This window comes from Gadus macrocephalus, chromosome 11, assembly GCF_031168955.1.
Source record: "Gadus macrocephalus chromosome 11, ASM3116895v1".
Taxonomy (NCBI): domain Eukaryota; kingdom Metazoa; phylum Chordata; class Actinopteri; order Gadiformes; family Gadidae; genus Gadus; species Gadus macrocephalus.
In genome coordinates, this window is record NC_082392.1 from 11,414,032 (window position 1) to 11,426,973 (window position 12,942).

The following is a 12,942-nucleotide window of genomic DNA, read 5'->3' on the forward strand; positions in this document are numbered from 1 at the left end:
TCCAAAATTAGAAAAAAACATATCTTCATCTAATAAATAAGCCAGTGACAAAGACAGATGGGTTTAACTTAACTTATATAGCCTAGTGAAGAACAGCTTAGGCTCCGTCCTTCCACCAAAGTGAGTGAACTATTTGTAGCAAAGATGAGCCATTCGCTGGCCTGGCATTCTTTAATGCATCCATATTTGGAGATGTTATGTTTCCTTGTTTGATAACAAAAAGAAGGCTATCACTCCTTAAGAGAAGTTGGTATCAAAATGTAAACTGGCAATACAACGGCACACCGTCATGTTTTCAAAAGCAACCAATGCATTTTGCATTCAACACAGATGTGTTGAATGTTTTCAAAATGTCTTTCACTCTTTTTTGTGTGTTTGCATAAAGATATTCCAAGTAACGAAAAAAAGGGTGGTTTTGAATTGTAGCCAATATAGCACTGAAAAAACCTATGGCTACGGTTATGACGGACCTGTTGCCCAAGCAGGTAGAGTAACAACTAGAATAATGGAGTAGGTGATGCACGGTACCCTGAGGCTACCCACTATCCATTGCTTTTGTGTTGCTGACACCTTGCTGTACATGATGAAACTATAAACCCTTTCTCGAGCGACACCCGGGAAGATATTCGCCTGAATAACAGCAAAGCAAAAAGAGTGATTACTTTTTTTAATCTACGTAATTTGATGGCGAATTTCGAATCCTTACTGAGAATTCAACAAACACGCAGAGAATACAGTCCATTTGATCACATACATCTTTCAAGACATGGTTTATTTTAGCATCAACAAAATTCAAGACTCACTTAAGTAAGACTTAAGTAAAGCACTGCCCTTACATTCAAAGAAGGCCTGTTTTTATAACAGGGCTCTAAGGATTCTGGGTGAAACAGAAAACCAAACGACATTATAGACCGAATAATCTCACTGTCAAACAGGGGTGTGTCCGGGGGGACAATTATTTAACTGTGTCGTCCTATATCCAACCAATATTAACCTTTATCTTCAGCAAACATTTCTGTGTGTGTGTGTGTGTGTGTGTGTGTGTGTGTGTGTGTGTGTGTGTGTGTGTGTGTGTGTGTGTTTGTGTGTGTGTGTGTGTGTGTGTGTGTGTGTGTGTGTGTGTGTGTGTGTGTGTGTGTGTGTGTGTGTGTGTGTGTGTGTGTGTGTGTGTGTGTGTGTGTGTGTGTGTGTTTGAGTGACAATAAAGAAAACAGCCTTAGATAAGAGTCACAAGCCATTTAATTTCTTTATTTGTTTAGTTTTTGAAGTTTATGAGCTGTATTGTTTGAATGTTTAAACACTGACTTGACTGCAAATCCCTCCTCTCTAATCAATAATCGGAGTGTTGTACAATAGAGCCACCTACTGACAGCAATGGATTACTGTTAGGAGTATCCTCTATTGTTAATCTTGATAAAGTACCTTGAGCTTCATTTGAACAACCAACATAGAATGAACGGAAAACCACATCTGCATCTGCTCATTTATTCCATTATAATCAGATTAAACACATTCCAGACTTTTTATTGATGAGGATTGTGAGCATTTCTTTGATCGTTAGAAAGAAGCACACCTGATATGTCTGTGGGAGAATCTAAAGTGAATCACCACTTTAAATTACCCAGTAACCCTTCACTTGTCTCTTTCTGGTAAATACCTACCAGTTGTAATGTTATTATTCATCAGGGTTTTTCTCAGTTTGTTAATTTATTTCAAATAGTATTTGTATAACACTTTATGTATTGTGATTTATACTCCTATGTGGATTCTTGCAAAGCATAGGCCTGGGCATACTGGGCATACGTGTTTAACTTCTGAAAGATTCAAAGAAAAATGTATATCTAAAATGATAATTCTCACCCAGGGAGGACAATTTAAAATGCAACCATGCAACCATCAGCATTTGCCTGTTCATTTAGTCTTAAAACATATAGAATATTACCTAATCTTAATCAAATTGGCCTCCTCTTTGTCTGAGACGCAGATATATCTGTGACATAGATGGTCTGAAGTGGAAAGGTAAACATTTTTGTTGATTAATCATTCATCAACATCACGATGGCGCTATACATTACTTGATCAGATTCTAGCACACACACCCTTAGCATACAGGACGTTAGCGATTTCATGCATCAGGGGGGATTCATTTCTTCCTGTATACTGGGATGATCTCATTGGGGCACTTGCATTCGGCGGGACACCATAAATTGACCCAGTGGTTGCCACACCCTGCCTCTTTTTTCAGAGCCGGACAGTTGAGGAATCTGTTTATATATTGACACGGGTTGGCTGGAAAGAGAGAGAGGGGAGGAAGATGCTGATGAGAATTGACCACTTTAAATAACACACACACACACGATAGTGGAAGTGGGGGGTTGAGGTAGTCTAGTGTTTTGGGTGTTGGATTCCCAGCCAAAATGTATGGGATTCAAACGCCAAATGTGTGTAGTCTACCTGTTAGAAATCCTTGAGCAAGATGCCCTTACTACCTGTTCCTTAATGACACCACTGTAGTCAATCTGGATGAATGGATATGCTTGATTACTAAATTCAAAGATGTATATTTTTGTAGACCAATAGTGGTGAGAAGAAATGACCCACCCACCCAGAGTATAGTAATATAATGTTTTGCGATCTTATAGTACATAAAATGTGCAGTGTGTGATACTCACTACAGAGTTTGTCTTCACAGTTATTTGGACAGGAATCGCAGGCAGTTCCTTCTTTATATGGAGGCCATCCTACATAATTACCCCTTTAAGAAATAGATAGATAGTTAGATGTTTATCCGAGACAAGAAATGAGGGTGTCACAGCAGAATATACAGGACAGGGTTATAGGAAGTAAAAACATGTTAAAGGATAAATAAATATCTATATGGATATATAATGGATATATCGATAGTTAAACCAATAGGCCTACATACAAATTCATAAAATAATAACAATAACAGGATAGTGTAGTCGCTAATGTATAGATAGTACACAGTATAGTAAGTAAAGTAAGCAGATATTATATCAGGCTATGGTATCTCGAAGCTGACTCTAGCCCAAATATCTACTGTCAAAATTAAAGTCCATATTCCTTCAGCTAATCACCCTGTACCCTACCTCCACCTCAAGTTCACCATTGACATGCGTCTGAATTCACTTGGAAGCATCTACTCAATAACGCCAACACTAAACAGGGTCTCAAACGTGTGTCCAACATACGCGCGGTAGTAACTCCAACACTAAACAGGGTCTCAAACGTGTGTCCAACATACGCGCGGTAGTACTGGCAGCCGTAGAAGTATTTGCTCCCACACTTGGTCATTCCGCAGCCCACCTGCCAAGAGCTGTTCCACACCACCTGGGGCCAAGACACACACACACACACACACACACACACACACACACACACACACACACACACACACACACACACACACACACACACACACACACACACACACACACACACACACACACACACACACACACGCGCGCGCGCGTTTACAATTCGCTCAGTGTTCCCAGAATAATCAGTAATATGTCTCTTTACCCACAACAAACAGCGCTTACATAACACTGGCTGAGTTTGATGTTGGCTAGTTGGCGAGTTGGAATTCATGACAGCTGTTGCTAAATCAGAATGTGTTTGCACAGTGGGGTTAAAGCTGAGTTCAACTAGTGTATTGAATCATGGCCGGGACGAGGTACCTGTTAGGTGGTTCTGCGTTGGGGATTATGCGCACGGACCGCCAAAGGTTATTCTCACCACAAATTCAGTGTCCTCTGGGGGGCCTTTTCTTTGGAGATGATGTATTATACAAAGATATTCATGAACCTCCTTTACTAGTCGATTTTAAATCTGCTCCATGTCGGATTCAGTATCGTGCACCTTTGTGTAAACGTGTATGTAACCGTGGGCGATGGCGGCCTCTATACGCTACACCTCGAGCGAGGTAGAGGCCCACTGCGTGCCCCTGGTGGTGAGGTTAACCAGCCTTGTACTGGTGCATTTACGAATGCACCAGTACAAGTTGAATGCCGGGAAGAATGCAGGCTCGAAAGCTACTCAATGATACCTGTGTGTAGTGGCCCACGGATTCTCCATTCCCTGAGCCGTTTGGGTACGTGTAGTGTTGGACCTCGTTGTGCCAGGCTGTGATGACTGTTGCCCAGTCCAGTGCACTGGTCGAGTAGAAGAGATTCTCCCCCAACTCATAGCCTGCATGGCCCAGAGAGACCCGTCAGGTATGTGTGTGTGTAGGTGTGCAGTGGTCTACATGTTCCTCCATGTGTGTGTGTGTGTATGGGTGTCAGTGTCTGAATAGTGGTGTAGGGTGGTCTGCACGTGCATGTGTATCTGCATGTGCGTGCGTGGGTGTGGAGCCACATGCAGGTATACTACGCATGGTTACGTGCATGCATGCCTTTGGCCCTGTGTGTGCCTGCGTGTGCGTGTGTGTGCTTGTGTGTGTCTGCGTGCATGGGTTGTTTTCATAAAATGTAAATAAATCTACTCCAGTTATTTCAACTTGGGTTCAAATTGTGACCCCTGGATAGAAAAGCCCTGCCTGATAAGACATCTTAGTGTAGCGAAGCATATATGTTTATTCTCAAATACCGTTAAGATCAAAGATCAAGTACTGTCAGATAAGATTAACTCAGTTTAGGCCAAGGGCGTTAAGATGGAAAATTATTTATTATCTAACACAGATAAAGGAGAGCTGTGATGAAGTTCCAGATTCTATGACTTTTACAGGTCTTGCTTGTTTATCAATGTCATATTAATATTACATAATGAAAAATATTCACACTATATTCTTGATATTGTAAATTGTTGATATTTGTTCAAAGGCAGCGTTTCAGTAAAATATATATATTTGCCTTGGTCATCAAACCCTAACCCAAATTTATAAAATGTTATATCAAATTAAATGAATTTAAATGATTAAATAGGTCTTCTTTCAGTAGTCCTAAACTATACCAGGAAAGCTGGAAGGAGAATGGAGGACAGAGGGTTGGATTTACCGTTCAACATTCTGCTACTGGGTGGACCGTGTTTTAGCATGCAATGGTCCAGCCAGGCCTGGGAAAGAGCTGCCACGTCATTACTCCAGATCTACCAAGAAAGAGATTATGCTTTAAAGTGTACTGTACACTCTATAACAACATGAAGCCATACAGTGAATACTGACACAGTCATTTAAGGAACAGGTAGGGATTAGGCATTGAACACAGACACAGGTCTGTAAAGAGCAGGTAGGGGTTAGACCAGGGGTGCCCACACTTTTTCGGCTTGCGAGCTAATTTCAAAATGACCAGGTCAAAATGATCTACCTACATTAAAAAATGCTAAACGTATGTTAATTTAGATACACTCAGTACATACTCTTACAAGACTTGACCGTTCATCAGAGTACGATGACCGGTCATGCTATGGAATGCCCTGGGTTAGACAGTGAATACAGTGACAGGTCTTTAATGTGCAGGGGTAAGAAAGTGAATACAGTGACAGGTCTTTAAGGAGGAGGTAGGGGTAAGAATATCCTGCCACTTAAATATGTATCATTATAAATTATATAAATTATTATAATTGATCTGTAAAATTCAATTTATTTTGTGTCTTTGCAATAGGACACAATTCAAGGTTAACCTTGCATTGCTGAATTGTTAAGTTATTGTTAAGTTAACAGTATGTGTATAAACTTTGTGTGTTTTTTGTATTGACTTACCAAGAACTGTCAAGTGTTTAATAGCAACCCATCAACGATTTTGTGCGTGTTTAAATAGAAGGTCATAACTTGAGTGAACCACACCCCCTGGCACTCAAACAGGAGATATCAATATAATTGTATAATTTATTATAATGATCAGTTATAAGTTCCCAAAGCCACTCAAATATGAATAATGATAATAAATTACATTATTAAAGAGGCTTAATAATAACAGTACGATAGGCCTATTAGTTCCTTGGCCATTACCAGATTAATGATGCAAAAAAGGTTCAAAGCAATGATTTTCAAAAGGTACAGGGATGAGGGACAGAAGTAAGTAAGTAAAGTAAGTAAAAAATAATAATAATAATATTAATATATATGAAATAATATATCAAATATATAGTATAAAGAGAGATTATGAGGAATACAGGAAGTATATATTAATAAATATTAATTATTGAACTGTGGAAAAGGGGTAGGATTAAATAAGTGTTACACTTCTTCCTACTCCTTTTCAGACATATCAATTGAATGTATGTATTTTTTTTCTTTTGTGAAATAATTGGCACATCGCTTTTGTTTATTGTAGTGTCATGCTTTTTATTTTGTTTGGTGTTATTTGCGATGTTTGATTTGTATTTTGATACGTCTGAAATAAATGAAATCAATCAATCAAATAAATGAAATCAATCAAAAACGCTAAATGATAAGCATAATATTAGCTCCGGTCTGGCCAGTACAATTTTAACTAGGACTGCAAGCAGTCCCGAGGTATTCACCACAGGTCTTCACAGCCCACGCAGCGCCGACCCAAGCGACCCCCCTGTTCAAGTGATTTTAGGCGGTGCATCAATACTTCTAGACACAGCTATGCCCATGAAAGAGGCAGGTCTTTATAATTCAGCACTGGATCTTTGGATTCTTTCCCAAAAACACACACATGCACACAAACACACACAAAGTCGCACAAAACGCTCAATACGCTTAAAAGCAATTACTGTAATTTACATTGTGACGTCATGGAATGAGATATCAACACAAAACCATTTTGTGTTGTTTCCAGTTCTTGCCTCCTGAAGCAGACTTGCGATGGAAATGGCTGGGGCATTAGCGCTTAGCTTAGCATTTATTCAAATTGATGCTGTGATGTTTATTGGTAATTGAAACAAACTTAACACACTTGGTAAAGGGGTGGCCTCTATGCACCCAAGTAGTTTTCAGTGGCTGACTACTTCTCAAGTGTAATTGTGATTTATTGAATGACGAAAGATTTAGATTTACAGATAATTAATTTGGCACTCCCAAATAAATTATAATTCCTACAATAACAATAGGTATCTAATTACTAATTACAATGCACTATGCACTATGATGATAGTATAATATTAGTTCCTGGGCCACTACAATATAAGGATGTGGGGGGACAGGAGGAACGTACCATTTTCAACATGTTGGCTGCAGACGGCTGGACCGCTCTCCTGAACGCATTGTGAGCGTCCACGATCTGGTTCTCGATCGCCGGGTCGGTCGGGCAAATCCCTGCAAATGTGCACATGCCATGTGTGAATGCATGTGTGTGCCCACGCGTCCGTTATTTTATGATTGACATGCAACATGGACACATTGACTCAAATGTTCACAGCATGAAGAGGGGAGAGAAGCTAATAATTTATTTTCTATATCACATGAGTATCCCATCTTGCCTTATAATATGAATAATATTACATTTATGAATATGAATGTTATGAATGAGCATTTTAATGTCCACACACGAAAGCCACAAAAAGTAACATTTTCATCATGAAGCCACACGTATAAGTATGAATGATAATTTTAGAGTACCTGGGATATGGTGTTAGTAACAGCCTTTGGTGCGTGCAGAGTAGTAATTATTGTGTAGCGTGTAGTGTAAACATGTTGATTGTGTAATGTGAGGCATATTCTCCCTACCTGGCTACGAGTGGCGCAGGATCACAGCAAGCAAGAGAACAATATGATGACAAAAAAAACGAGGACAGTGTCAGTGTCAGACATCTTGAGGAACTAGGATTAAAAAGCAATGAGACAAAGTAACACAAAAAAACATAAAGCAACAAATACCACAGTGTGTAAGTTCAACGTTATCAAAATAACAGTATAAAGATACAGTAAACAACACAGTATAAGAACAGAATGAGTAGGCCTATATAAGGGACAGTTAAGGCTATGTATGACTATCAGTGCATACAAACATAATCAATCTCCATGGAAACAATGTATATTTGTTTCCATGGAGCTTTTCCAATATAAGAGGCAAATGAATGGGTTTGAATATAATGTATAATAACACAATGTGCAGTATGTATAAATACATCTCCTTTAATACCAGAACAAATGTCTAAAGGAGTGCTTAACCTTCTGTACTTGTTTTGTTTGTTTCTTACCACGTTGCAAGCTGCGTGGACACCGTGCAGTGTCAAGACGGACAGCACGAACACTAACATTATAGCGGAGGAGTGGAGGAGGCTAAATATTCTGGGGATCGATGAAGAACACTGTTAAAAATCACTGTTTAAAGATGATTTGAAGATGTGAAATAGTCATGCAACCCAACATGTGATTCTTATCTAAATTGCTATTAATTATAGCATATCAGTCGGTGGTAGATTGCAAATTTACCATCATATTAGAAATTAAGATCACGCTAAGTTCTGCTTTTGTAATGCAAAACTGTATTTCAAATTGAAAAGATTAACCCAGTCCCAGAAGGTAATATTTTCCATGTTGTATGTCAATGTTTGCATTACACTTCAAATAATGCAAGAAAAACACAGATACATAAAACCAATCTATTTTAGGATCCTTTAAAAAAATTATATTTAAACCTGCATAGGGCATTTAAAAAATGTATATATTGGGTCGGCGTTCTTCAGGGAAGAACCCCACCTGATATGTGATGAGCGAAGGGCTAATCATACCTGTTCATGAGTCGTCTGGGCCCTCCCTCACTCGCTCTCCCTCCTGATATAGCGGTAGCAGACGCCGCCGATTATGTCACGGCAATACTCCCGCCCTCTCCGCGAGTAATGGGCCGCGACGCAGACATAAGGATTAAGTCACACAATGGAAAGTACTGCAAAGTCTCACAGATTGGCCCTGGGATGAAGAGAGCATTCATTGTGGCTGACAAGTGGTAAACACGGTGCTGTGAGCCTAGGGGTGTAGCTAATGACTTGGATTATGTGCTGCTGTTTACCCAGTGCATAGTAGCTTTGGCTGTCGCAGTTAGTGGTGAAGGAAATTCCATGGCTGCATTGAATCTGAAATATATTGATGGATGATGGTCTGAGCGAAAGCCAAATACAAACACTGGTCCCACCCATTGTGTGACGATATGCACAAGATGGAGGAGAGAGTCAGCCTAAAGCTACTGTCTGTGTTATGAAGACCAGGTTCCCTGTTGTTATGATTATGACTATGATCATGATTCATGATTATTATTATGATTATTAAAAACATTGGGTTTATCATTATTATGATTAACATTATTTTGATTATATTTGTAGTAGAAGTAAGTAGTAATAGTAGTAGTAATTGCTATAATAATAACAATGGTTGTATTATCGTTAAAGTTCTCAGTGGTAGAAGTAGTGAGATGAACATGAAAGAGCCGAAGGAGGAGGAGGAGCAAGAGGAGGAAACAAGGAGAATAATCTGTATCTTCAGATGCATTGGCCATTCAGCCATTCAGTTACTGTTCCTGGCAGCAGAAGGTCTTCATAGCGTAAGGGTGTTTGAGGGCGGCCCTGTGGTTCCGTGCAGTGTTCTGCTGGTTCTGCAGGGCCGGGTGAAGCTATAGCTGGAGACAATCTCTGTGTACTGGGTGGATCGGATGGTGCAGCTAACATCTCAGCGGTTAAACACAGTGTTCAGATGTTTCTCTGAAATGATAATGGAACACACAGTCAATTACTTCAGCGAAATAGCTTCCAAAAGCCTTTTTGTTGCGACATGGTTTCTTATATCAATGGTATTAATATGATTTTTTATAGATATTGTATCCAGTTTTTCAGTTTCAATCAAGGCGCTTTACATCAAAGACACAAAAGAGGAAGAAGAAGAGGAGCTGCCAGACAAATAAATAGGACAACTTATTACAAGATTTTACATGGTCAGGTATCACAAGAATACGGGTAAAGGGTGAATAATACAGGGATGCATCACTACAAAATATAATTATGAACTTATTATCATCGAATGGGCCCCATATGTTCAATTGTTATTTGGTTGCTTTAGATTTGTAGAAATGTATTCTCTCCATCTGTTATGATCATTTCGTTGTGCTATTTCTGAAAGCAGGGGGTGTAGTTGATTTCCTCCTTTTTTTGGCCGCTACCATAAAATTATATTTAGACACAAAAGTTACTGCAAGAAGACCATAGCCTTTGGAAACATTGCGAAGAAAAAGTCAGCAATGCTGCTTATTGTTTATTGTTTATCACAAATACTGAAAAACATTGGGGGAAAAGATCTCACACACAACCTGCAGTACCCTCAAGTGCCATCAGTGGTGCACGTACAGTATAGGGGTATACTATCGCCAGTAGTTTTCAAATAGCTGTAAGACCATTGATTGTATAGGGCAAGAATAACAGAGGTGAATACCTCCGTCTCCACGTCAGTTACTTATGCTATTCAAGTCAACATTAAATCTCTAAGCTCTCATGGATCGGTCCATACTCTCCTTAAAGCTATATGCAAACACATCATCAATTTGCATGCCATTTGGTCATGAGTCACTTTTGTGTATTTAGTTTAGTTTAGTTTAGATTATTTCGATTACATAGATTCACAACAATACATACAGATGTTTAAAAAGAAAAAAGTGGACATCTCAATTTACATTCAATAATAGTACATCAATAGTACTGATCAAGAAGGTGTATAGGTTGAAGCACTTAAAGTGTGTACCCATAGCTTTGTTCTCTAACAGCCCTTCACAACAAATTTCAGAAAATAATCTGAACCCATGCAATTGATGACCATTGGCAATTGCTATAGCGCTGAATGATGAGAACCATGAGCCTCAATCAAGATACAATTTGAGGAAACAAAGTTGGGCGAGCAAATTTGCTCATAGCATATTTAAAGTGTCATAAAAGTTTAATTGTGAGAGTTTGCTCTCACTGATCTGTGTCCATACTTTCCTTCAAGCTATATGCAAACACATCAACAATTTGCATGCAATTTGGATACCAGTAACTTTTGCGCATTTAGAAAATGTGTCATTGTGAAAGCTGTTATCTAATCGAAGGATAGTTCCATATCATTCAGTTCCCACAGAAATTAGAGAGAGATTTCAGAAAGAACTCTTGATTGTTTAGCTGGAACTTTGCACACGATGGTCCAAAGCTTGAAGGTCATGCTTTGACAACAACAAACTTTAATTGTGAGCATAGGTGTTTGCTCTCAATCATCTGTGTCATATCATACACTTTTTCAAGCTATAAGCAAACACATCAACAATTTGCATTCAATTTGGACATGAGTCACTTTTGAGTCAGTGTATTTAGAATGTGTGTTGTTGTGAAAGCTGTTATCTAATTGAAGGATAGTTCCAACATTCACCTTCAGTTCCCATGTGATGTCGTCAAACAGCCCAATTACAGAAAATCAAACTCTTATTACCAAATGGTCTCAGTCACGCCACAGCTGCTCAAACCTAAGTGACCTAACTTGTCAATCATCTGTCAGAGCACAAAAGAGACCTCTGATGTGTTGGAAAACAATGGAGCAACACATAGGGATGAGAGATTAATTTTACAGGTGCAAATGAAGATTTGCTGAATGTTACCTTTTTAAATGTATTCATTGATTGTGTAAATATCAGATCTCTAAATCTATTCACAGTCTACAGTAGTGGACACATATTCTTATAGTAAGAGTTTTGAGAAAACACACAAATATTACGTTTTTTGGAAAAAGTAATAATTGGAAAATCAAGAAAGCGCATGACAATACAGCAAATGTGCATACACAATAATAACACTCAAAGTTATAAAACTTCATACACTTTGCTACACTGTTCTGAATCAGAAAACAGCTTACCTATCAAATTCACTAGGCCTATATGATGATACTCTGTATTGTATCACGGCAACAGCCTTTATATTTAGTATTTACTAGGATCAGTCACTGAGGCAGTAATGTTATCTTGCTTTAACATAATTCACCTTGACACACAATTAAGGTAGGCTTCACTTAACCATAGAAATAGCTTTTGGTTGACCTCGGTTATAGGATGCAATAACCAGCCTGCATCTAACCGGGCTTCATTCTCTTCTTACGTTGGTTTGTGCTAAAAGTAGTAAACCTATGTCTTATTTGCATCTCCATGTTAGTTGAAACTATTGATACAATTTCATTTTCACGATTTTAAACGTCTCTAAACGGCATAAACGAAGCATAACGTAAAGTCAAACGATTGCAGCCATAGGGCTTTCATGTTCACCTAGTTTCTACAATGTGAAGCAAAGGGTTTCTTGAAACCTGTAGACTTTAGAACAGCACTGTCCGCTGTAGTTGGACCTGAGCTTGTGAATGAAGCAAAGTAGGAAACCCCATATGACCTTACAGGTCAAAAACATATAACTTTTGATGGTTTTGTTTAAGATTGACCACAGCAGTGTGAAAGGGTTTTGAGTAGAACGTGTTTGCATTTTGCCAGAGCTATGTTTAATTCCGGCTAAGGTTAAACTTACTAAGGTTAACTTAACAAAGCTAGGTTCTGGAAAGTGTTTGGAAGATTAGGAAAAAATGTATAAACTTGAATATGAAACGTTACCTCCATTTTGGTGGTTGTGTTTAAATATACTGCACCAGTGTGAAATCAAAACGCCTTATATGAATAATACCTATTCATATGAGGCGAGTTTGAATCATTTTGATGTTAAAAGTCAGTTTTGAGAACTGGGAAAAGGTTTTTTAACCCATGAATGCATATTGCAAGAGAATTATGTGGATTTGACTAAAGGTCAACGGTTGCTGTGCTTTGTTATTAGAGTTTTGAGAAATTGAGCAACTATTGTACTGTGTCACAATCATTTGCAATAATCAGAAGATGTGAAAATGTAATCTTTAAAGGTACATTATGTAGCATTGATACCAAGCGTTTTAAATGGGTAATGCCATGCATATTCACAATATTGGAGAGAATTGTTTTACCCCGCACCCTCTTGCCCCTCCTCCCAGCCTCG

The 12,942-nt window shown here is 38.6% G+C and overlaps 1 protein-coding gene across 1 annotated transcript; it reads right to left on the bottom strand.

The window, feature by feature from the left end:
* Nucleotides 1-1,012: 1,012 nt before the first annotated feature.
* Nucleotides 1,013-8,813, bottom strand: LOC132467524 (cysteine-rich venom protein). Its single transcript, XM_060064857.1, has 8 exons — nt 8,665-8,813; nt 7,939-8,221; nt 7,146-7,292; nt 5,019-5,109; nt 4,070-4,212; nt 3,266-3,351; nt 2,673-2,755; nt 1,013-2,289 (listed from the first exon to the last, which is right to left on the bottom strand). The coding sequence occupies exons 1-8, from the start codon at nt 8,670-8,672 to the stop codon at nt 2,144-2,146; spliced, it is 987 nt and encodes a 328-aa protein (XP_059920840.1). The 5' UTR covers nt 8,673-8,813; the 3' UTR covers nt 1,013-2,143.
* Between the last annotated feature and the right edge of the window lie 4,129 nt (nt 8,814-12,942).